The 27,174-nt window shown below is 41.7% G+C and overlaps 1 protein-coding gene across 1 annotated transcript; it reads right to left on the reverse strand.

The window, feature by feature from the left end:
- Positions 1-1,203: 1,203 nt before the first annotated feature.
- Positions 1,204-23,563, reverse strand: LOC132586480 (sulfotransferase 2B1-like). The gene is made up of 7 exons (XM_060258573.1): positions 23,416-23,563; positions 14,595-14,740; positions 12,156-12,364; positions 6,160-6,286; positions 5,480-5,574; positions 1,744-1,924; positions 1,204-1,479 (listed from the first exon to the last, which is right to left on the reverse strand). The coding sequence occupies exons 2-7, from the start codon at positions 14,731-14,733 to the stop codon at positions 1,370-1,372; spliced, it is 861 nt and encodes a 286-aa protein (XP_060114556.1). The 5' UTR covers positions 14,734-14,740; positions 23,416-23,563; the 3' UTR covers positions 1,204-1,369.
- Positions 23,564-27,174: the final 3,611 nt, after the last annotated feature.

Here is a 27,174-nt window from a genome sequence, read left to right on the forward strand (position 1 = left end):
GGATGTGCCCATTGTTTGGTGGGGCTTCCTGGAAGGTTAGTGATAAGGAAACTGGCTGTTGAATGTGACCATTGTTCTGTGTTAATTGCTGGGAGGGTTGGAAGGGGTGTGAAGATAAGGAAGATGGTTGTTGACTGTGCTGATTGTTCTGTGGAATGTGCTGGTTGTTCTGTGACTTTCTGCAATTTATAGTCTGTAGGGTGTTTTGCAGAGCTGGGTACCAAGATTGGTGAATGAAAATGCCTTCTTCCTTTCTGTTAAAATTGTGCTGGTGTTTGTAAATCTCAATAGCTTCTCTGTTCAGGCGGGTATGATAATGTGAGACCGTAGAAAGGACTTCAGTTCTTTCAAAGTGGATGACGTGGTCTCCTTCTTGAAGTGCATGTTCAGCTACAGCTGATTTTTCTGGCTGAAACAAGCCTTTCACCACACCCTCTCCAGCCTAGAAATAGCAGCTCTCCAGCAGCCCTGACCCCCTCAATGCACAGCAGCCAAGAAGGTCAGAGTGCCTGCTCCGGGCTGCAATGCCACTGAGGATGTTCTCCGCAGCTGAGAACGAAACGTCTGGAAAGAAAACTTTCTCCAGTAGAACACGGCACTTGAGCCCGAAAGATTCTACAAACCCTAACTACTTATTTTCTTTTTTAAAAACAACAACTGTGTAACCCTTTAAAAGCACAGTGCCTCAACCAGGTCAAAATGGCCAATACAGATGCCAGTGGTCTACCATGCCAAATATGTCATCTTCCACAAGACATTTTGGCTGACATCCCATAGTGGATAGCGTGACTGATTTCAGCAGATTAGACATACCTTTGCTACTATTGGCCAACTGAATTTCTGCCAGTGCAAGCAGTTTGGAGAGTTCCTCAAGAGAGGATAAAGTATCCGAGGGCTCAAATAAAGTATCCCAGAGGTAATCAAATGAGGAACAGTTTATTATACCTCCTTCAGCCATAGCCTGACAAATGCAACATCTAGGGTTACTGACCTCCAAGTGGTGGCTGTGATCTCCTGGGATTTCAACTACTCTCTAGGCGACAGACCAGTTCCCCTGAAGAAAATGGCCTCCTTTGAAGGTGGACTCTATGGCATTATGCGCTGCCAAAGTCTCTCCCCTCCCCAAACCCCACTGTCTCCAGGCTCCACCACACCCAAAATCTCCAGGTATCTCCCAACCCAGAGCTGGCAATCCTCGCGATGCCTGGTTGTATGGGACACTTTATTAGGTTCTGTGCGGACCATGCCTTTGACACACATCCAATCACATCCAAAGAACTCAGAATTCCTAATTAGGTGGTGCTGATTTCTCAGCTGCAACACAGAAGACGTTGAGAGGATACAGAACACGATGAAAATTTGGTTTGCTTCAGTCCCACGGGAAGGTAGTCCTCATGCCCTGCATGTTCTCCCGATAAACACGGTCGAAGTATTCATTCTGTGCCACTGTCAGGTGGTTCTTCCAGTCCCCAGAGATCCCTGAGACAACACACAAGGGTAACCACAAGGAATAAGCAAATGCCCAGCAGCGTGTATCCTCTTCCCTGCATATCTGCTCACACACACTGCCATCTGAGTGCATCCCCTTACAATTCAATTCAAATATTCTGGTTCTGACATGCCCCTGTTCCATATGAACCAGCCTGCAACTATAGTCTTGCTGAGATAGCAGAATTCTGTGGCATGAGGAGCACAGCAAAGAACACAAATCACACCAGAGCTCTCCAAAGGCTGCTCATTTACCTTTCCTCATCAACTCTCCTTTTGTGTGGTCCACAACACTATCAGGCATCAGGGTGAAATTGGACATCTTGTTCTCCTTCATCTTCTGGAAAGAGGCATATTCCACCACAGAGTCAAGTTGCTGGCTATTGAGCTCTTTCCCAAGGAAGTGGCAGATCTTCTCCACACAGCCTCTCAGGTCCTGGGGGGGACACAGTCAGAGAAGACACAGAGTGTAAACCCATGTGCTGTGCAACCCACACTAGAGACCAGCACCCAAACATTTGACATGCAGAAGCAATCAGTGCCAGGGTGCTGCATTATATCTATTTGGTCATCAGCTGACCTTTTCCAATTATACAACAGTCATTATAACACAATAATAATAATACAATGATACAACAGTCCAATCATACAACAATAATACAACAATTTTCCAAAAATACAACAGTCATTATTGGAAAAGGTCAGTTGATGGCCAAGCAGAAATAACTAGGAATAGCTCTTACAGTATTTGTATATAGATTCAGGTGGGGTAGCCGTGTTGATCTGAAGCAGCAGAAGAAAGTTTGTGTCCAGTGGCACCTTTAAGACCAACGAAGTTTTATCCAAGGTATAAGTTTTTGTGTGCATGAACGCTACTTCAGGCAGAACACCATAGCCCCTGACCTGTAATGGGACTAGATCCCAGGAAACTTTCTTAGGAAATTGGGGAGGGGGGGGGGGGATGGTGTGTCATTTCCCTGTTTCCCACCCTCAGCATAACCACTTGCGCCTGGTTGCCATGGCTGGGCGTATCTCTGTTTTGCTTTCCTGCAGATTAAGAGTCAACAGATTGATTTGCAGGTATGGTCAAGTTCCACTTCCCACCCTCACACTCTGCTCCATCTGTGGTTCCCGCCCTCCTCCTGAAATGGAACCCAGTGTAGCACCTGGCTAGCTCTTCCAAGTTCCACCTGCAAGGACATCCCACTCAGATGCGTGGCAGGGCAGACATCCTCAGTCCTCTTCCCTTTGGCCTCAGGGAGGAAGTAAATGGAGTCTTCACACCTCACCAGAGTTTGCAGTTCATCAAAGTCTGTGTTGTGCCACAACTGTGTCTCTGGCTGTTTTGTTTGGATGACATGATAGGAGCTCCAAACCCCACCCTGCCCTACTCCCTCCCCAGCCCATCTCTCATTCCCCCTGAGAGATGATGGGAAAGATCTCTGCCTGAGTCTCTGGAGAGCCACTGCGAGTCTGAGTAGACAATACTGACTTGATGGACCAAGGGTCTGACTCAGTGTAAGGTAGCTGTGCTTGTGTGTGTGTGTTCAGAGGTGATTTGCCATTATTTGCCTCTGGGTAACAACCCTGGATTTCCCTGGTGGTCTCCCATCCAAGTACTAACCAGAGCCAACCCTCCTTAGTTTCTGAGATGTGACAATATCACCACCAGGTCGGAACCCCTTTTAGCAGATTATAATTGTCCAAGCTTCTCTGTACGTCAGAGACAGACAGATCTGAAAGCAGGAGGAGGAGGAGGGAGCATAGGTTTTGGTGCCTGCTCAGATCACCAGCTTAGGTCCTCCCTCCTTTCATTTTTCACTTTTTACTCTTCTGGGGAAGGAACTGTGTTCATCCTCAGAGACACTCTGTCCACAGTGACAGAATATTGGGAGAGAAAGCTTGGCACCGTCATAAGAACATAAGAGAAGCCATGTTGGATCAGGCCAACAACCCATCCAGTCCAACACTCTGTGTCACACAGGTGCCATCAGGAGGTCCATCAGTGGGGCCAGGACACTAGAAGTAACCTATCACACTGTTGTCCCTCCCAAGCACCAAGAATACAGAGCATCAATGCCCCAGACAGAGAGTTCCAACAATACGCTGTGCCTAATAGTCACTGATGGACCTCTGCTTCATATGTCTTATCCAATCCCCTCTTGAAGCTGGCTATCTTGTAGCCACCACCTGTGGCAGTGAATTCCATGTGTTAATCACCCTTTGGGTGAAGAAGTACTTCTTTTTGTCCGTTCTAACCTGACTGCTCAGCAATTTGATTGAGTGCCCATGAGTTCTTGTATTGTGAGAAAGGGAGAAAAGTACTTCTTTCTCTGCCTTGTTTGTTTGTTTGTTTGTTACCTTAAATTTCTATCCCGCCCATTCTGCAAGTGGACTCAGGGTGGCTTACAGTCGGTTCAGATGTTTATATTTACAATTAAAACCAATAAAATACAATTACAATTAAAACATTCCATGGTGCTGTACAACTTCAATATAGGCGGGCTCTTCTTTCCTGATGGTGATCGTATAGTAATCGTAGCTCTTTAGTGATGTGGGTTCTCTATCCTGTGCATAATCTTGTTAACCTCTATCACGTCACCCCTCAGTCTACGTTTCTCCAAGCTAAAGAGCCCCAAGCATTTTAACCTTTCTTCATAGGGAAAGTGTTATAACCCTTTTCTGCACTTTTTCCAATGCTATATCTTTTTGGGGTGTGGTGACCAGAATTGTACACAGTACTCCAAATGATGCCGCACTATTTATTTATACAGGGGCATTATGATACTGGCTAATTCATTTTAGATTCCCTTCTTAATAATTCCCAACATAGCATTGGCCTATTTTATTGCAGTTGCACACTGTCTTGATATTTTCAGTGAGTTATCTACCACAACCCCAAGATCTCTCTTTTGGTCAGTCTCCTCCAGTTCACAACTTGTATTTATAGTTAGGATTTTTGGCCCCAATGTGCATTACCTTGCACTTGGCCAAATTGAATCTCATTTGCCATGTTGATGCCCACTCACCGAGCCTCAACAGATCGCTTTGGAGTGCCTCACAATCCTCTCTGGTTCCCACCACCCTGAACAATTTATTGTCATCCACAAACTTAGACACTTCACTGCTCACTCCCAACTCCAAAGCATTAATGAACAAGTTTAAAAGCATCGGACCCAGCACTGAGTTTTATGGCACCCCACTGCTTACCACCCTCCACTGAGATAATTGCCCATTTATACTCATTCTCTGTTTCCTATTAATTAGCCAGTTTTTGATCCACAAGAGGACTTGTTCTTTTACCCCATGACTCTTAAGCTTACTTAGGAGACTTTGATGAGGAACTTTATCAAAAGCTTTCTGGAAGTCAAGGTAAACAACATCTATTGAGTCCCCTTTGTCCACATGTTTGTTCACCCCCTCAAAGAACTCTAACAGGTTAGTGAGACAAGATCTTCCCTTACAGAACCCATGCTGAGTCTTCCTCAATAACTTTTGTTCATCAATCTGCCTACTAATTCTCTCTTTGATAATGGTTTTCACCAACTTTCCCGGTATAGAAGTCAGACTGACTGGCCTGTAATTTCCCAGATCTCCTCTGGAACGCTTTTTAAAGATCGGGGTGACATTAGATACCTTCCAGTCCTCAGGAACGGAGGCAGATTTTAATGAAAGATTACATATTTTTGTCAGGAGATCCACAATTTCACCTTTGAGTTCTTTCAGAACTCTTAGATGTCTGCCATCCGGGCCTGGTGATTTATCAGTTTTTAAATTGACTATCACTTGTAGGACCTCCTCTCTCATCACCTCAATCTGACTCAGCTCCTTCAACACCCCTCCTGAAATCAATTGTTCTGGAGTGGGCAAACATCTTCCACAGTGAAGACGGAGGCAAAAAATGTATTCAGCTTCTCAGCCATTTCCCTATCATCCTTCCTAAATGGAAGTAATTGTATGCGAATGAAGATGGCCAAGGTTGGGACTATACCTGCTGCAGTTCTTCATAGGTGATGTAGAAAAAGTTGGGTCTTCCTTTCAACTCCATCCAGCCCTTCACATGGTCAAACCAGGAACCATTGAACACTAGAAAAGAAAAGCAGAGGGAGAAACGACCAGTTATGAGGGAACTGTGGCTGCTAGTGAGGTTGTGTAATACAGCTGATAATACTAGACTGGTCTCTCTCTATATAGCTTCTCCCTACAAGCTCTGGTCAATCTCTTATCTTTGACTGTGGATTGCCTCATTTGGCTACCTTCATGAATGGCATGAGGCATTCACTGTAATATTAGTTTTAGGGTCACAAAAAACAGGACATTCTCAGAACGCTGACAGCAAATCCCTAGTTTCCCAGAATTAAGGAAAGCCATGGCAGACAAGTAGAATTCTCTACAATGGTTGTCTGTGGCTTCTTGCTCAAGGAAAGAGACTGTTTCCTTAAGCTACTCTGAGGAAGAATGGAATACAAGTGTGAATGATTAATAACATCATAGAACATTCTCACAGCAGATTCCAGGATTTCCTGAGAGAAGTCTTGGAAGTTACACATTATTCCCTTCAAGTATAATCTTCTAGGAATGGTTGGCTTCCGTTGTTGACTCACTGAGGGTTTTCATGTGGTGATGTGTTCATTGAAAGCCCCAGGAAAAGCAATTCCCCAGTTTCCATACCATTCCCAGTCAGGAAATCCTCCAGATACTCTTGCAGGCTCCCAGGTGTCTTTAGTATTTGTATCATCATGGAGAAGAAGTAATATGAGACCAGCACATCCTTGGGATTACGCAAGGTATAGATAACCTGTGACAGACATAGGAATACTATTAGGGAGGGTGACATCTCTCATGCACACATGTGCACCAACCACATTTATATATTTCATTGAATTTCTAGCCCGCTGTCCCAAAACTGGAGAAAATTTGTAACATATACTTTCCCCCTATATTTTAGAGATCATTGTTGTCAAGTCTGCTATGAGTTACTCAATACCTGTATTAAGTTTGGTTCTGAAGTGAAGGAGTCTGGGTACTTTACAGTGTACACCGATTGCTGCTAGCTCACTTTCCTGCCCCCTCACTAGAGAGGCCTTTGTTGTGTAGTCTGCTTTGAAATGCTAACATGTGAATAAGATAATGGCGCCTTCCCAGCCTTGTTCTCTGTGGGAGGATGGGGCGTCAAGGCTTCGGACTGGGAATGAAGGGAGTAGCATCCTAGTGCGAAAATGTGTTGCATAGATTACCCCCACCGTAGGAATCCTTTTGATCCATACCTTAAATGCTGGTTTAGTGCCTATGTATTTCAGTCCTTCAATCTCTGCCATGGTCTCTAGTTCTGATTACAATAAACTTGTTACTCTGTTTCATCAAGAGACTCGTTATTGAATTCAGCCGACTTGACAATTGTGAGGTCTCAAAAATGAAACATTTTGTTGTCGGAGTCCAGCCCCAACAATATAATGGTGTGAAAAAGAAAGGTAGACAGGAGACAGATTTAAAGATTGCAAAGCATACTCGAGTACAGCTGCACAGGGAATGATCCCTCAGCCTCTCCAGCACCTCCTTTTATATCCTCATACATGTCATACCCCTTAACCAATAAGGCGTCAAGTACAATCTGCTCAACAACAAGGAGCACATGCATTCTGTACTTCTAGTTACATAGTATCCAATTATACCAACTGCCAAACCTTACACATAACTTCCCACATTTTGTAGTGCTTTTTAAAAATTCTCTGGCTGTCTCAAAACTGTGTGTTAAAATATGCTGGGATTTTCTTAAAGTATAGGAAAGGAAAGGTCCCCTGTGCAAGCACCAGTCATTTCCGACTCTGGGGTGACGTTGCTCTCACAATGTTTTCACGGCAGACTTTTTATGGGATGGTTTGCCATTGCCTTCTCCAGTCACCTACATTTCCCCCCCAGCAAGCTGGGTACTCATTTTACCGACCTCGGAAGGATGGAAGGCTGAGCCAACCTCGAGCCGGCTACCTGAAAACCCAGCTTCTGCCCGGGATCGAACTCAGGTCTTAAAGTATACTGTTACGTAAATTTTTTAAAATGGATATTCTGCCCTTACTGTGGTTCTTGCTATTTCCTACTGAAATTCTGTTGCCCTCTCCCAATATAATGCGGGCTGTTGACCCTGGGGATAGTTAGGATGGAAACAAATTTGATGGAAATCCACTCCTCCTCCTGGCTGTTTCATTTACCCCAAATGAAATTAACATTGACTAATTTTGCACTAGACCTTTAATCCTGGTCTAGCCCTGTCCCCAAGCTGACATTCTACACTAAAATCATAGAATCATAGAGTTGTTTTCTCTGATTCTCTTTTTATAGCGTAGAATGTCAGTTTGGGGACAGGGCTAGACCAGGATTAAAGGTCTAGTGTGAAATTGGTCATTGACTCAAGCGGGGAATCTGCCAGTAATAAACAGGGCAGGAAACCCTAGCCTCTTTGCTGACTCCCCTAGTTTCTCGCTTCTTTCCTCCCTATCCCTTCCAAACCTTCCCAGTTCCTTCTTTTCATATGCTTCCTCTTCTCTCCCTGCGATACCACTACCTTTCTGCTACTCCCACCTCAGTTCACCACAACAGGGTCTGGGATTGCTGCTGCTACTTGCTGTTTCTTTCCCCTGTCATGTTACTTTACCCTGAAGTATTCTTTATTGGGATCACCAGCACCCTTCACAATGGTGGCTGAGATTTTGTAACAGCATCATGAGATGTTGTGGGTTTTCTCCTTTTAATAGCTAATGCAGTCTGGGGGCTTTCTAAAAAAGAAAAACCCATCTCTGTTTTTCCTCCTGCAAAATTAGATGTTCCCCTTGCTTTTCAGAATAAATCCCCACTCTGATATATGTATTGCCCTCTTATATAGAATTTTTGATCTGCACTCTGAGGTCAGGTTCATAAGAATACTGATTGCTCAATTTCTAGTGTAACTTTAAGCTGACTTTAGTGACATTGGGTGAGACAGGCAGGATACAAAAGTACTCAATGTTACAATGGAAACCCACTCTGAAATGGTAAAATCAGGGCTTTTTTTGAGCAGGAACACAGTTCTGGCTGGCTTGGCATCAGGGTGTGTGGCTTAATATGCAAATGAGTTCCTGCTGGGGGATTTTCCTACAAAAAAGCCTTGTGAAGCAATTGTGATGTCAGGGGGTGTGGCCTAAAATGCAAATGAGGGTCATTCTGAATTCTGACATTTCCCCCCTATTTTGAAGACATCTGAAACATCAATTCAGTTTTCTGGTAATAATAGGGGAAGACTATAAAACACAGCTTCTGTAAGGAGGTGATAAACCACAAAGGAGAGGGAAACCATTGGAGAATTTTCCATGAGGATGAGTTTCGATAATACGCCCTCCCCCAAAACATCAGGGCCCTGCAGGACCTGCCATAGTTCCACAGAGCCAGTAAGACCGAACTGTTTAAACTCGCTTTCAACAGTTAAGAGGAGGCAGCTACTATTCTACAGCCCCAACCATCTAACCGAAACTAATATAATTGTATCTGTAGTGCGCTAACTAATATATAGTATTAATAATGAATGTAGAGCAAAACAATGATCAGAAACATCGACATGCATCTTGGACTTTTGGTGGTTGTAGACTGTATGAAAATGACTATTGTATTTTTTTGTATAAATTTGTATAATTTTTTTTGTATAACTATAAAATATATAGAATGTTTTTATTGTATATTTACTGTAAAAACTGTTAGCCACCCTAAGCCTGCTAGGGGAGGTTGGGATATAAATATGATAAAATAAAACAAAACAAAACAAAGGGACTGTGATTAATTCTTGCTCACCCAAAATCACAGCAACCATCTAGAGGGCTTCCTATGTGTAAAACCCCCACGTAGCCCTTTGAAAGTACAAGTGCTAGCCTTGTTTGGCCCAGGAGTGGTCCAGAATGAGGTCTGGAAGTGTACAGCATAAACTAAGATGGAGTATGACCAAACCAAATGGTTCTGGCAGCAAAAGGACAAGTTCGTGCTTGTTATTTTGGGAGGTGGCTGTAGGAAATCTCCAGGCTACGTTTTCCCCCTCCATCTACAATAAATGAGGTATTTCTATCTATTGTGAAGCCCACAGGAATGGTAAAATTCCTTCTTATCACAAAAGACAGAACTCAGAGAACTCAGAAGACTTCTTCAAGACAAGACATCAAGAAGAAGGTATCAACACAATGAGGTCAAGTAGGACGGGAATCTGAGATGTCTGCTGGTGTTGTGGGCCTGACTGTATTAGCGTCAGTGTGTATAGCATAGGTAATTAGCTGAAATTGACTACACAGTTCAGTGTAGGGGAAGCAGGCAAATTGCCTCAGGATTTTCTTTGGTGTTCCTCTGCGCACAGTGTAATTATTTTACTTGGTTTTTATATCCCATTTTATGTTTCCCTATCCCCTTATCTTGTCAATAAAGTATATATATTTTTCCATAGGTTTTCCCTTTTATTTGGTAGACCAGGGACCTGATAGCACACTGACCATAAGAACCAACATGGTATTCTTTTAAGTTTTCCCAAGTTATTTTATTTTATTTTCTCCCTTCCCTTTAGCAGGCTTCTAGGGCGTGGCATATACTCCCTGGTCCTGGATGTCCGTTATGACATGTCAGCAGCTGGGTGTTTAGTAACAACAACAGCTGTGGTTCTTGATATTATCTCAATGTGAGAGTATGTGCAAGGAAAGAAGTCAATCAGAGGCAGGAAGGGTGAGAACAGACGGGGGTTTAAAGTCGCCTGCCATCTCCATCCCGCCCCGGTCCCATCCCAAGCTGGCTGGGAGCCGGCTCAAAAAGGTACCACTTTCAAAGGTACTCAGCACGTCTGAGGTGCCTCCCGGCCATCTGGAAAGCTGAGAGATGCCCAGAGAGCGCCCGGGGAGCTGCGAGCTGCGAACAGGATGTGGGAGCGTTTCAGACGCTCCCCGGCCACCCAAGGCCCGCCCCTTCCTGCAGCGCTGTCCGGAAGCTCCGGGGCACTTTTCTTTAGGCCGGCTTTGTTCAGGGTGGCTGCAAGCTGCCCCAAACCAGCTGTCTGTTATCAGCTGAAGAGTCCCTAATTCCAGGGTTTACAGAATAAGAGCTACTAAGACACCAGTAAGAACATCTGTGAGGTTTAATCAGGTGGTAGCTCGCTCTAAGCCCTAGGACATGAAAAAAGTGTATTTTTGTGACATTGTATGTGGGAATGTATTTGTTGACACCTCATGTTAAGTTTCCATTGCGTCTGTATGTTTTTGTCTGGACACCTTAGTGGGTACATGTTTGTTTTTAATGTTATGTAGTGTCCAGGTTGTATAGCAATGTTGTATGTATGAGTTTATGTCTTAAAGTTGGTATGATCATAGCTTGAGGGCTATGGATCAAGCTTTTTAAGAGGGGGCGGGTCAAGAAATACATCTAAGTGTTTGTGATATTCAATGTCTGTATATGTATATAAGTTTGTCAGGATTTGCACCAGCATTGTGCAAAGATAACAGGCACTTACCCAATTAAGGTGAAAGGTAATTTGTCACACCTGTGAAGTCAGCCCACAGTGACAGGTTAGCATCAAAGCCAAGGCTAGATGACAGGTCCTAGATTAGATCGTGTCAGCGATTGGCTAGCCAATTGACTAATCAGGATATAATCAGGTTAGGTGCCCACTAACATTACTCAGTCAACTCAGAAGTCTTCTTCAAGTCAAGATATCAAGAAGAAAGTATCATCACAACACGGTCAAGGAGGACGGGATGTTGTAGATATACAGTTCATTTTTTTTGGTGCTAAATACCAACGCATTAAGCATTTATATGCTTGTATTTGGATAGGTATTGCTTTGGTTTGTATTGCTGGAGAATTCCAAATATATTCCCAACGTTCATCGGTTAAGGTTTTTCCCAAGTCATGTCATGACTGGGTAAGTGAAGGTAATTTACTATTCTCGACAGGCAACAGTATTTTGTATATTTTGGACAGCAGTCTTTTAACACAAAATAATTTAGTCACTATCAATTTTTCAAATTCCATTAGTTGTCTTTTGAGATTTGTTTGGGCACTGAGGCTATCTATCAAATGTCTTAACTGAAAGTATTGGAACCAGGGTACAGTTGTGCCTATTTTATCTTCAAGTTCAGTTTTGAGTAACAAAGAGCCTTTTTTAAAATAATATCAGTAATACGAATTAAGTTCTTTGATCTCAAATTTTTATAGGAGTGTTGGGAGAAAGCTGGTAGGAACCATTCTTGTCCTACAAAGCAAGAAATTGGTGACACCAAGGGAGCTAGCTTGTTTTTAAGTTTGTCCCAAAGAACTAGTATAAGTTTGTCCCAAAGAACTAGTATACTGTGTAGGAAGTGGTTAGTTTGGATTGCTAATGGCCAATTATGAGAATACTGGCAAACACTTGATGGAATCCTGCTCCTAAATAGCTCTACCTCAGTCTGCCTCATCGTAATTCCCTCATAAAAAGAGGAGACCCTTGTATTTCTAGTAAGGTATTGTTTTCACCCAGTATGCACAACCTTATACACTCAGATGTATCTGTGCATTCAGATGGGAGCTCAGGCAGGCTTTGTGTGTGCATCCATGTGCATGTGTGTTCTAGGTACGCTGTGCATTTGAGGAAGTCTGTTTGTGAACAATGAACTACATGAACATTGCCCATGTCTTACCTTGGCTTTGGTGTGCAGAAAGGATTTGGGGAAAAGCTGAAATGGAAGGTGACTATTTAAAAGCCGGGGTGGAGGATTTTGCAAGGCTTGCTTCAATCCATCCTCACTCTCAATCCAAGGAGACCGTTCCCACAGTAGCACATTGAGTGTCCATGTGGGGTCCCCTTTCTGCGAGATCAAGCTCAAGATCTCTGCCATCCAATGGGTGCCTAGAAGAGAGTCCACCGGTTATGAGATTGTCTCTGCTTTCCAAACTATCTTTTGCTGGGGATACTTCTTGCCAGGGGTGGAATTCTAGCAGGAGCTCCTTTGCATATCAGGCCACGCACCCCTGATGGAGCCAATCCTCCAACAGCTTACAAAAAAAAAAGACTCGTGAGCCCTTGGAAGATTGACTACATCAGAGGTATGTGGCCTAATATGCAAAGAAGCTCCTGCTAGAATTCCACCCTTGTTTCTTGCCCATTTGTTGAAAGAATCACAAGAACTGGACGGTATAGCTTTCTGGCTTCAGATGTTACCACACTGGGGGTAGGGGGGCACACACACACTCCCTGCTGATGGAGCCACTCTTGGAGGCAGGAGAGCAGCCCAGGATCCCTCAGCAGCCAACAAAGGAGAGTCCACCAAGGAATGCACCCCACTGCTGCAGGCCAGCAGGATATTGGCCTGGGGAGCTTGAGAGGCTGAGGCCAGCGACACAGGCCCAACAACAGCCAGGAAGACGGCTCCTTCCCCTCTGCTGAGGAATGACGCTCTGCCTCATGGGGAACTGAGAAGCCTGCCCTGGCTACTTCAACAGTACTGTAAAGTGAGTTCAGTCAGCTCTTAAGTAAGCAGCAACAGTTTATTCAAGAAGGAACAGTCACAACAACACAGGAAACTCAACTGAATATATATATGTGTGTGTGTGTGTGTGGCTGAGTTAAACATGCCCCCTTTAGTGGGCAGCAATCCCTCCTATTGGTCTCTCCAGAATGCTTCATTTGCATTTCCTTGAGAAATGCCTTGCATCCCCCCCAGATTGGTCAGTTCTAAGAGAACGACCAATCGGAAAGCAGACATCAGGATCCTGGAGAGTAATGGAAGCATGCTTCAAGCTCAAGCCTACAAACACTAAATCACATAAGCAAACACATGACAAAGAGATGTGGGGCAGGATTCCTGGATCTCCAAGGCAGAAGGTGGATGCCCAAGGCAAGTGAGAGTGAAGAACAAAAGAAGAGACAACTCGCACCAAGACTGGAGCAGGGCAGGGAAGAGGAGCAGATGCCAAGTGCTGCCACATCCATACAAGGAGACAAACAAACACAGAAGGCACAGGGGTGGAGCCAGAGGGAGAGGGCTTAAAAGGGGAATTAGGAAATCCAATAGGAGAACAGAAAAGGGAGATAGGGGGATCCACCACTGACTAGTGCATGAGAACTGGATTGCATCGTTTTCTTTCCATGCCAGGGGTCCCTCTGGAAGGCGGTTTTACAACAGCTATCGCTGCAGAGTAGAGTCAAATGTTATATCTTGGATATCTACAGAACACATATGAATCTCACATCTGCACACAGGATGGCGATGAAGAGTCTACTACAGACTAAGGATTCTGGACGATGCCTCTGAGTGTCTTTCCCTGATTCTGTCTAATCAAAACCTCATTTGCTACATAAATAGTGAATTGGATTCAGACTAAATTCCCCATTTGTGGAACAGAACTTTCCTGACCCTTTCCCACATCAGACCAGTGATGTCCATGACAGATTGACTCCTGGGAGACAGGAACCCTGAAGGCCTGTGGGTCAGTGGCAGAGCATCTGCTTGTCATGCAGGTGGTCCCAGGTTCAAACCCCGGTATCTCCAGTTAAAAATGGCCAGGCAGTAGGTGATGTGAAAGACCTTTGCCTGAGACTCTGGAGTGCTGCTGCCAGTCTGAGTAGACAATACTGACTGAGATGGATCAAAGGTTTCATTCTTTATGAGGCAGTTTCATGTGTGATGTGGGAAGGGGGGGTCTGCAGTGAGCAGGGGTATCATGGAAATTACCAACTTTGTCTGGATCCAACCCAAAATGTATGTCTTATAATGTGCACCAATTAAGATATTTATGCATTAAATTGTCAGTGTGACAAGAATCATTCTGTGGAGTTTCAAGCGTGCTTTCCTGAGGCCCATCTAGAAGTAATTTCGCTTGGGGAATGTAAACTCCACCCATCAAAGGTAGTTCTGCAGTCATTAACTTGTTCACAGACTCAGAATCAGTCTCTCCTGGGGCAAGTAAACAAATCCTAATGTTGATTCATGAAAAGGCCAAGAGTAGCACTGTTGTTTCTCTCATACGTCTAAATTTGCCGCCAGGAATTTTCTGGATGTAACTTCAGTAAGACAGTGATTGCCTTTCTCTACATGAGCATCAGAAGCGATCCCCATTCCACTCCTTTTTGTTCCTACCTGACTTGGGATAAGTGACAGTAATTACATCATCATCCAGGATCTGGAATTCATTTTCCACTTGATCCAGAGTTTCCAGTGAATAACCCGTAGAAGGGAACAGGATTCCTTTGTAGCTGATATATTCTACTGATGACATTGTAAAACTAGAGAGAGGCAAGCAACAAAGAAGCAAAATCAGGAAACTGCTTCCAGAGGGTCTATTCTGATTTTGTTTTACTGTTCTATTTTTATTATTCTGGTTCAGTTAGAATTACAGGCTGCCAAATCATTTTCTTTGTACATTTTTGAACATCAGGTCGAAACCAAACAGCTTTTCCACTGATAAAAATATTCACATACAGTTGCCAGCCATCATGTTGGGTTTGAGAAGTGACATCATCTGGTGTGATGATGTCATGGAAGTGACATCATCACACCAGGGGCGACACATATCAACACTCTGGTTTTGAGGCAAAACTCTATAGTTTGAGCCCAGTTTGCCCAAAACCCAGAGCATCATCATGTGACATCCCTGGCGTGATGATGTCATTTCTGCATGATTCCATCATAACAGGGATGTCATGCTTTGCAACACCGCCTCGTCTCCCCACTTCCAGAAAGCTCCTTCCCACCCCCAACTAGTCCAAACAGCTGTCCCTGTTGCCCATCAGCTAAGACCACCCCTGTTCTCCTCCTAAACTAGTTCCCTAATTAAAACCACCCTTGCCCCAGAGGTGTTTCTGCCATCTTTGTCAGTATCTTCTACAGAAGAACTCATGTTTCCAGATTTGCTTTTCATACTTGTGGCAAAATGCTTATGGAATAGCTTGTAAACCATACTACCAAATCAACTGGCCTGTGGGGTGTGTTGGGGAACATGAACAGGGCTCTTTTTCTTGGATAGCTGGAACAATTTTACATGAACTTGACATGAAGCTACCTTATACTGAATTAGACCATCATTCCATCAAAGTCAGTAGTGTCCAGTCAGACTGGCAGTGGCTCTCCAGGGTCTCAGATTGAGATCTTTCACCTTCTGATCCCTTAACAGGGATTGAACCTGGTACCTTCTGCATGCAAAGCAGATGTTCTACCATGGAGCCCAGCCTGTCCCCAGCTTGCAGACTTTTTTTTGCCCACTGACTTCTTTCTCAGTGACAGCAACTTTTAAAAACTGTGTGTTTTAAATTGAAGGCATTTCATCTGTGTATTTTAATCTACATTTTACCCTTCTAATTGGCCTGTTTATAATTTGTATCCTTGCAACCTGGTTGTTGAACTGTTAGGTGCCTCGAGTCCAAGAAGATAGAAATGTTTTCAGTCCATTAAATGTGGGAAGCCCCCCCCCCCCTTGAAAAGACTAACAACCACCCAAGGTAGGATTGCCAGCTCCAGGTTAAGAAACCTGGAGATTTTGGGAGTGCAGCCTGAGGAAGGTAGAGTTTAAGAAGGGAAGGGACTGGGGCATAATGCCATAGAGTCCACCTTCCAAAGCAGCCATTTTCTCCAGCAGAACTGATCTTTGTTGCATGGAGATCAGCTGAAATAGCAGGAGATCCCCAGCTACTACCTGGAGACTGGCAACCATTTCAAAGTCAGATTCAGTTGGGACTTCTGGGGTTGGAAAAAGTCGAGCTGAACTGCTTCTCAGAAGGGGAGCAGGCTGGAACTTCTGTTCGGGGTAGTGGAAGGCAATCTAATGCCTACTGCCTACTTTTCTCGGTCAGAGAACAGTCCAAGATATGCACAGGAAACTTTGAGGAGATTTACCTTGGCTAAAAGGGAGTCCCGAGGGGGGCCTCCTTTGAGGCTTTGAGGGGTCTCCAGAGACAAGTTGCATTTTCATCATCATCAAGTTTCCAGAGTCATTTATTTGACATAAGCTCGACAGGATCCTAATCTTCTTTGATACTACTAAACATCTAAAGCTACACAAGATCGGAGTTGATATGGATAACTACAGAAAAGGTACAGATCACTATCTTTCATTCCGGGACTAATTAAAGTTAAACAAAATAAAATCAGAAGGTGGGAAATTGAAATCTAGAAAGCTTGGAAGAAGAAGGGGAGAAGGAGCGAAATTTGGACTTTGCAAATTTAAAGGACAGTGCTAAAAAGTGGAAAGGAATTTATTGTTTGGTTTACTTGTGGTTTTTGAGAAAAAGCTCCATCGTCATAGAATTGCAGCTCCTACAGTCAACACAAGAAATACGTTAAGTATCGTGAGATCTCTCTACCAGCGAAAATAGGATTTTGTGGCAAGTAAAGCAGGAAGCATTGGATGGAAAAGGGAAATCATCGAAGCAGCCAGCCTACTCTAGGACTATAATATCATAGAAAAACATTGGCAGCCATTGCAAGGAGGCTAAAGTTTAAATAAAATTTTTAAAGTGTTCGGGACATTAAAAATTGGGGAGCCAACAGAGGTGACGTTTATAAGGTAAATGCTATTGGACATTATTGTTAATAACTATTTTAGAAGCCTCTAGAGAAAAAAGAATTTTTTTGAAAAGTGAGGCAGAAAGTTGCGACCACCATTTTGGAGAAAATAAAAACTTTAAAAATTAATATCTGAGCCCAGGAGGCTCTGAGGACAGCGAAATTAGGCTTATTGAAGAAAGCAAGCTTCACTCTTTTAAACTTGATAGTTGAAATTTAATTTGGTGAGGTCAAAATTTTTGGTGTTTTTACATGTCAGACCACAAGCAAACCCGTGCAAGGACTGCTTCACTGGAGAAAATGCAGGACCAATTAGATGCAACGGAAGCCAGAATAATGAAAGGGATGAAGGAGATGATAACTGCTTCCAAAAAAGAAATTAGAAAAGATATTGAAGAGCTAAAAAAAAGATATAGAAGATCTCAGAAATGAGACTGTGGTAACATCAAAGAAAGTGCAAGAGGTGGAAGGGAGAGGGAAAGTACATGATTCCACCTTGTTAAAAATACAAGAAAAAGTGGCAATTCATGACTGCAAATTGATGAGACCCAGATACGTCTGATAGGAGTACCTGAGGATGAAGAAACTGATTTGAAAGAATATATAATAAAAATAATTGCGGAATTTTTGGAGGAAGATCCTGAAGGGACTAGAAATATGTATGACTATATGTATAGAGTGAACTCATTTATGCAAAAAAAAAATCTACCAAGAGATGTGGTTATAAGATATATGACAAAAAAAAATGGTGGGAAAGATCATGAATAAAAACTTTGAGAAGACATTGATAGTGGGAGGCAGCAGAGTAAGAATTATGAAGGAGTTGCTAAGACAAGTGATAAATGACAGAAGAGCATACAAGAAACTGACAGAAAAATTACGGGACAACGAAATGAGGTATAGGTGGATAATACCTGAAGGTTTGAGCTTTCAATTTCAAGGAAAAGGGATTACAATTACAAACACACAGGAACTGCGTAGATTTTGTGAAAAACATAAAGAATTTGCACCATGATGGATTACAAATTATTATCTTGGAATGTAAATGGACTAAATTCACCACAAAAAAAGAAAGGCAACATTTCATTGGATTAAAAAGCAAAATTATAATATAATTTGTTTACAAGAAGTACATATCAAACAAAAGGATTATAAATTTTTATGGAATAAGCAATTGGGATTAGAATTTCATTCATTGGCTGAACAGAAGAAAAGGGGAGTGATTTTTTATATTAAACAAGAATTGGAGCTGAAATTAGTGTTTAAAGATAAAAATGGAAGATTTGTAGCAGTAGAAATAATATTAAATACAAAAAAAACGTTGTTATTGGGACTGTATGCACCAAATGGAGCAAAGGATGCTTTTTTAAAGACATTATACAACAATTTGATGAAGTGACATATGATCAAGTTTTGATAATGGAGGATTTTAATAGAACAATCCAGAATACACTGGATAGGTCTGGGAAAAAAATTAATAAGGAAGGAAAATTGCCAAACAAGAACTGAATTGGTCAAACAAGAAAACCTGGAATTTAACCCTGAAGTATGGGACTATACCTTTTTTTCAGCAAGACATAATACTTTTTCCAGAATTGACATGTTGTGGGGCACTAAGGATTTAGGCCTTATAACAAAGAAAATAGAGATTTTACCTAAAATAGGGGCTGATCATAACCCAATAATGTGGATTACAAAATTGTCTAAAAAGTTGAGAAGATGGAAATTAAATGAAGATTTACTACAGAATAAAGAAATAGTGACATCTCTAGAAAATGAAACTAAAGTTTTCTTCCAAATAAACGATAAAGAAGATATAGAATTTCAGACGGTGTGGGATGCTTATAAAGCAGTAATGAGAGGAACATTGATTACATTGAATAATAAAGACAAGAGGGCAAAAGAAAAACAGATGTTGGATATTCAAAATGAAATAAAGAAAAAAGAAGGGGAACTGAGAAAAAGACCAGGGAAAAAGAAAATTATGAGGGAGATTACAATATTACAAACACAAATGAGACATTTGTTAAATAAAGAACTGGAATGGAATCTGAAAAGATTACAGCAGAAATCTTTTGAGGGAGCAAATAAACCTGGAAAGTATTTGGCCTGGCAACTGAAAAAAAAGAGAGAAAGTAAAATTATTAATAAAATTGTGGTTGATGGAAGAGAGTTGGTAGATCAGGAAGGAATAAAAAGAGAATTCTTTAAGTACTATGCTAAATTATTTAAAGGTGTTAAAATAAAGAAAGAAAAAATGGAAACGTATTTACAGAATATAAAAATAGCACCCTTAACAGAAAATATGAAAAAAGTTTTGAATCATCCAATGGAAAAAATAGAAATTGAAGCAGCAATTAATGCAATGAAAAATAGAAAGGCATCTGGGCCAGATGCATATACAGCTAAATTTTATAAAATCTTCAAAGAGGAATTAATACCGAAACTTCAAAAATTGATGAATATTATAAGAATAAAAGGGAAAATACCAAATACATGGAAGGAAGCTGTTATTTCATTGATTCCAAAAGAAGATAGAGATGTCACGAATGTAAAAAATTGTAGACCAATTTCACTATTAAATAATTATTATAAAACATATACAAGAATATTGGCAGAACGGCTTAAACATCATTTGATAAATTTTATAAAGGAGGAACAAGCGGGGTTTCTTCCCAAAAGGCAAATAAGAGGCAATATTAGAACTGTTGTAAATATCATGGAATATTATGAAAGGCATCCAGAAAAGGAAGTAGCATTATTCTTTGCGGATGCAGAGAAAGCATTTGATAATTTAAACTGGGACTTTATGTTTGCAGTAATGGAGAAAATGGAGTTGAGGGAAAACGTTATAAGGATGATAAAAGCAATATATACTGAACAACGTGCAAGGCTATGTATAAATGCAGATCTTACAGAAGATATAATTAGCAAAGGTACAAGAAAGGCTGTCCGCTTTCCCCACTGTTGTTTATAATGACTCTTGAAATCTTACTAATGCAAATCCAAGAAGACAAAAAAATAGAAGGATTAAAAGTAAAAGGATTTACTTATAAATATAAGCCACTTGCAGATGATATAATGTTTATAAGTGAAAATCCCATACAAGTAACACCTTTGTTGCTAGTTAAAATACAAGAATATGGAGAACTGGCGGAACTTTATATTAATAAAGAAAAATCAAAACTTCTATGTAAAAATATGCGAGTAAGCAAACAAAAGGAACTGCAGAAGCCAACGGGTTGTGAAGTCACCTCTAAGGTAAGATATTTGAGTGTGGAGACAACAAAGAAGAATATTGATTTGTTTAAAAACAATTATGAGAAGCTATGGCGTAAAATGGATGAAGATATGATAAAATGGAATAAACTTAATTTGTCATTGCTTGGCAGAATAGCTGCAATTAAGATGAATATTCTGCCAAAAATAATGTATTTGTTTCAAACTATTCCGATTGTGAAATACAGTAAACAATTTAATAAATGGCAAAGGAAAATTTCAGAGTTTGTGTGGGCTGGGAAGAAACCAAGGATCAAAATGAAAATTTTAACAGATGCAAAAGAGAGAGGAGGATTCCAATTACCAGATTTAAAACTATATCATGAAGCAGTTTGTTTAGCATGGATAAAAGAATGGATGACGCCATTAAACAAAAAACTCTTAGCATTGGAAGGTCATGGAAATAAATTTGGCTGGCACGCTTATATGTACTATGGGAAGAAAAAGATGGATGGTTTTTTCTCTCACCATTATATAAGAAACAATTTGCTAAATACATGGATGAAATATAAGAAATATGGATAGTGCCAGCAGAAGTAATAAAAATAACAGCTGAGACAGGTGAAGAAAAGTGGTTGTCATATAATCAACTTTTAAAAATACAAAGTGGCAAAATAGAAGTGAAAACTGCTGAAGAGCTGAATAATAAATATGACTGGTTCCAAATGCAACAAATAAAGAGCTGATGAAATGATATTAAAACTGAAGGAATAAGAAAAGAGCAAACAGAAATGGAAAAAAGTTCTACTTGGAGACAATGAAAAATTAATTTCAAAATTATATAAATTACTCTTAAAATAGTCTACGGAAGATGAAGTAGTGAAATCTCAAATGATTAAGTGGGCAATTAATGTAAATAAAGATGGAAACTTGGGAATATTTGTGGAAGAATTCTATAAAGCTTTCGACGTGTCATAGTATTAAAGAGAGCTGTTTTAAAATGATGTATAGATGGTATATGACTCCTAAAAATTTGGCAAAGATGAACAATAAGATGCCAGATAGATGTTGGAAATGTAAAAAACATGAAGGTTCTTTCTACCATATGTGGTGGACTTGTGAAAGAGCAAAAAAGTACTGGTAGATGATTCAACAAGAAATTTCTAGGACCTTGGGATACGAATTTAAGAAAGTTGCAGAGACTTTCCTGTTGGGATTACAAATGGAAAAATTTCCAAAAGAAGATAGAACTATAATTTGGTACTTGCTTTCAGCTGCTAGGACATTGTATGCGCAGTTGTGGAAGCGAGAAAAAATACCAGAAAAATGGGATTGGATTGTAAACGTTATGACATGGAGCGAAATGGACAAATTAACAAGAATTTTAAGAGACTATGACTTAGAAGTTTTTAAGATGGAGTGGAAAAAGTTTAGAAGATATGTAGAAAAAGAGTGGAAAATAAAAGGACATTGGACATTTTTTGATAATGATTAAGTCTTAGAAGGAAGAATATTAATCTTTGTTTTTATTAGTTAAGGGTACCTTTAAATATTAGTATTTTAAGTAAATAACACCGGCAGGGGTCAAGTAACAGGGGGAGGGGTGGTTAGAAAGTAATATATGGGATAGATAAAAAGAAGTTATTAATGATGTAAGAAATAGATATTGTTACCATATATTACTAAATAAAATTGTTTTAAGTGCAAAGTCAGATTCATTTGGATCAGGCAGTGGAAGAAAGGGCTGAGGGTGGAATCTACTTACTTTACCTGCTCTGTATGGTTGGTGGAGCAGATTGTACCTGGACATGTGCAAGTATGTACTCCTCCTGAACCTATGGCTAATTTCTTCCTTCTCTTAGTCACTGTGAATACAATTACTTTGTTTGTTTTCTTGCACAGGATAGGTAGCCAGAGGTTATGGCCTTGTGTTGTAGGTGAAAAGGGTATGGGTCGCATGACGCGCTCACTTTTGAAGCAAACATTTCTTGTCATTAATTCTTGTGGTATTCACATTTCTACTTCTTTTTTCCAGGAAACAACACCAGGAGAAGCCTATGGGCTCTGTCCCATGATGACAAATACACATCTACAAGCTCAACTTAATATGGAATTCCACAAAGAGAGGCTGTTATTATTAATAACAATTATACATTAATATTTCTATATAGTCCACCTTTCTTACTGGGATTCAAGGCAGATTAGAAGTATGATGATTAATCCTTTCCTCTTGGACTTACTTCTTGAATAGACCTGCATGGAATCATGCACTAAGACATTCATTAAGCCCCAGGGAGGAAAGACACAGAAAATATAAAAGACACCTTGCTCTTGCCCTGAGCTGGATGGCCAAGGCTAGCTTGATCTCATCAGAAGACAAGCAGGGTCAGCCCTGGTTAGTATTTGGATGGGAGACCAGCAAGGAAGTCCAGGGTTGCTATCCAGAGGCAGCCAGTGGTCAACCACCTCTGCTCATCTCCTGCCTTTAAAACCCTATAGGCTGAGGATGTGATAAGTCAGATGCCACTGGATGGCCCTTTCCACCACCCCCACCTTACTGGCAACATGAGAAGTTTGGGAAAGGTGATTTTTTTTTTTTTACTGAGAAAGCCCCAAGGAAACTAGGTTCAATCCTCTCCATAGACACTTTCTCACCAGCAATTTCCTGAGGTTCATTGTGGCCATCAGAAAGGGAGTTCTAGCCGTCACATTTAAAGGGACTCTTAAATGTCTTTGCTCTATTGCAAATAATGAAGGATAGGGGCACCTTTTTGCGAGGGTTCATAAAATTGGACCGCCTGATCCAATATTTTTGAAACTTGGGGGTTGTTTTGAGGAGAGACACTGGATGCTATGCTGTAGATTTGGTGCCTCTACCTAAAAAACAGCCCCCTGTGAGCTCCAGATACCCACAGATCAATTATCCATTATACCCTATGGGAATTGGTCTCCATAGGGAATAATGGCGTGCCCAGCAGACATTTCCCTCCCCCACCCTTTCTGATTACCCTGAAGCAGGGGGGAGGGGTTCCAACCCGGGGGATCCCCTGCCCCCACCTGGGGATTGTCAACCTATTGATGGATAACACAAAGCAACCCTGCTAAAGAAGGGGCATCCAACTGTCCCCATATCCCATAACAAATGTTAAACAACAATCCCTCAAATGGACTCCCCACTCACCTCAGAATTCAGCGTGTCCCTCTCTCTCTTTATCTCACTGCTTCTGATCTTTGGTCCTTTCCTTTCTGGACTTCCGTGCTCTCTGGAGATACTAGGTCAGAATCAGTTCTGTTGCTCAATTGTGAGTGGAAAACAAAATGAAAAAAGTATTGCTAGAACAGTTTAAACTACCCTTTGTCCTGGTTGAAAATAGGAAGGAAAATAACACAGAGGCTAATGGCCTGTTGTACAAGAAACTGCATGCTCAGCAGTTCCTGACGAGAATACAGTAAGACATTTTGCTTAATGTTAATTGTTTTTGTACAGGTATGTTACATACTTGTTTTATATTTATTCAGTCTTTGATGTAGGTTGTTACATTTTATAGAATTAGATTGGCTCTGGAAAAAGCAATCCTATGCAAAATGTGGGCTTAGTTGAAGACATGTAGGGAAGAACTTCTATCCTTTGAGCCAGTCCTTTTAAGGAAAGTGGATTCCACATATGAACTGTTAGAAGAGTTGAAAATTACTGCCATTCTGTGCTTGGACTTACTCTGTGAAGGCATTCTGGCCCTGTTCAGACGCACAGTATAATCAGATGTCACTGCTGTTCCCTTCTGGATTTAAAGTGGATGATCAGAAAGCAACATCTGCATCCTGGTATTAACTTGTAGTAGCCCCCCTCTCGGAACTGGATTATTTTGTTACCTGCTCCTTTACGGTGTTTTTTGAGTTCTCCGGTTTAACCTCATAGTTTTCTCCATCTGGATAGTTCTGCTGCGATATTAACCAACTTCTGGATGTCTGAAGGCTGTCCCAGAGCAAAAGAAGCCTCAGACATCCAGTTTATGGTCGCCATTTTTTTTTTACTTCTTAGCGATATGTTCATAACTGCATAACCACGTTTTAACCTATGTGCATGCACATATGCGTATAATGTGCACATGCGCATAATAGCGGAGGAAAAAAAATAATTGCATGGTGCCGTAGTGTGGATGGCAGAAGATGGTTTCACCGTGGAGTGATTCGAATTGCAGTATGGCAGTCTGATCGATAATATCTGGCACAAAGACATTCAGAATAAGAACCGGGTCAGTTTAACACGGATTCAACACGCTGTGTGAACAGGGCCTCTGAGTGGAATTATCACCCCTTTTGGGTTGTTTTTTTTCCCCTCCTGTGGACTTTGGTATCATTTCTACTTCGTATATGAAACAAAAATAATATAATAAGTTTTCTTTATAATTCCTTTATTTGTGAGTACACAGTTGTTTTAAATGGCTTTGTTCATTCCTGGCAGCATTTCCTAGCTGGCACGGCGCAGGTTTAATCTTTACTTTGAATGATCTTTGGCCCTTTCCATGCTTACTGGCTTAACCAGTTTGCACAGTCCTTCAATCAAATGTAAAAAAAATTCAAGCCCAAAGCCTCAACTATACCTTATGATTTGTAGCATGTAATATTGGGCTTTCTTTGATCAGAGTTTGGTGCAATCAGGCAGACATCAAGGGCAGGGGAAGGTTGTTCGCAATGGGGACCCAAAACAACATACATCCTTCTCCTCTCCTCCATTTTATGACAACAATCCTGTGAGGCAGGTTAGGCTGAGAGAGTGACTAGCCCAAGGTGACCCAGGAAACTCCCCTGGTACAAGTGGGGATTTGAACCATATCCTGGAAGCAATGCTCCCTCTAAGCCGTGGAGTCTTGCGAACAAAAATTCTACTTTGTGAGCTACTGGCATTAAAGTTGTGAGCTACTGCATAAATTAGCTTGCTCTGGGGCCATTTTTCCTGAGCTGACAAAAATGTGTGAGCAAGAGGCCAAAAACTTGTGAGCTGGATCATACTAACTCAGTTTAGAGGGAACACTGCCTGTAAGGTATGATTCCCACCATCTTCTAGCTCACCTGTACTTCCTTTGCACAAAGGTGAGGTGAAAATCTCTTTCTGGGAGGTTTTCATGGGCAGGGAAGGGGGGGGGGTGGACTTTGATACAAATGCACTTTCCAAAAAAGCAATGCCACATATGCATCTCAGAGTGGTGAAGGTTGTCAAGCAGGTCCATTTAGAGTCATGACGCATGCGTGATTATAGCTGAGATTGAATGTGAGAAAGCAGCAAGCTGAAGTTGAAAACTTTTTTAAAAAAAGCTGAAAACCTCTTTTTCTCTCCTGTGCAGAACAAAACACTAGCCATTCTGCTCTTCCACTTGCTACTTCATCTTCAAGAGTGATCTTTTTCTAATCCATTCTCGGCTACAATCACCAAGTGCTTACCCATCTTGACTCTAAATGAGCATGCCTGAAAACCACCCATCCCCATAAGTAAAGGCTTGAGGAAATTCTGTTTCACCTAAAACTGAGGCTGTGTGCATCCACCCAAAAGCTCATACTGTGAATTAAACTTTGTTCGTCTTCAAGGCACCCCTGGACTCAAATATTGTCCTGCTGCTTCAGACCAATATGGTTACCCCCACCTGAAACTAATTAGTTGTTATTATTTAATACTGCTTATACTTCTAAACAATAAAGACAAGTGTGTGTGTGTGGGGGGGGGGGTGTTTTGAGGAGAGACACTGGATACTATGCTGAAAATCTGGTGCCTCTACCTCAAAAAACAGCCCTGCCCCGAGCCCTAGATACCTGCAGATCAATTCTCCATTATACACTATGAGAACTATTTCAGGGTTATTACAAGACTGGCGACCCTAGGCATATACCACAGTATAGCTGCTCTGACTGTCCATCCTGTTCTTGTTTCCAAACTTGAGCCTTCTGCCCTGCTGCAGGATTAGAAAGCACCCTCCTTCTCTAGTCTCTCTGGAACGGGTCGGGCAGAGAATGGCTGTAGTGAGCAGCACTCAGTGGCCTACGCTGCAAAGTTGTCAGCACGCTGGAGCTTTGAAAGCCCTATGTGTGGGGCGGAGGGAAGCCTCTGGGCATCACTCGTGTACCCCCGTGTGAAGGAAGTGCCTGTGCTTCCTAAGCATGTAGGTGAGAAACGACACTGTAACACATCTCAGTTTATTTTACTTCTGACGCAGTTCTCCACTGCAGCCACTAGGGGCACAGGGGAGGCAGAGCCCAGTTAGCGGAAGTAGCTGCTTTTCTGCTTCCCCTGCCTTTCTGCGAAGTTCACTCCGAAGAGGCAACGGTCCTACATATCTAAACCCGTCCACCAAACCGGCACTGGAACAAGAGGCAAGACGAGGTAGCATGGCTCATGGCTGCTGTAGCTAGCTCAGGCCCCTACCCTACCCACCACAGGGTGGCATTTGGAGCAACATCGCCATCTTCCCTATAATTAAAAAAACAACAATTTAAACTTAAAAGTGCAATTTCGCATCGTCCACTCTTCACTTCTCATGCTACTCAGATCAAAGGTTTGCTCAATTTGTTAAATTTACTATTCTGTCATTGTACCATTTTAGATTGTAAACCATTGCCTACCAGATAATTTTACTTCACTGTCAGGTTCCTAAATCTGTACCATGTTGCATTCTGGGCCACTGCCTACCAGCTACGTATGGCTCTGCTCAGCTATGTATGGCTTTGCTCGCTGCTGGATTCCTCGTCTGACGAAGTATGCTTAAGAGTACACGAAAGCTGACGTTCTAAATAAAAACTGGTTGGTCTTAAAGGTGAACTTGACTCCTGCTTTGTTCAACTGCTTCAGACCAACAGGGCTGCCTGCTTGGATCTATCTTCACTTCCTTGTACGTGGTCAGGGAGGCCCCTCCTTTCTTCCTTCTTCCCACGGCCTCGGGCTCTTCCCAGC

The sequence above is a fragment of the Heteronotia binoei genome, chromosome 17, assembly GCF_032191835.1.
Source record: "Heteronotia binoei isolate CCM8104 ecotype False Entrance Well chromosome 17, APGP_CSIRO_Hbin_v1, whole genome shotgun sequence".
Lineage (NCBI taxonomy): Eukaryota > Metazoa > Chordata > Lepidosauria > Squamata > Gekkonidae > Heteronotia > Heteronotia binoei.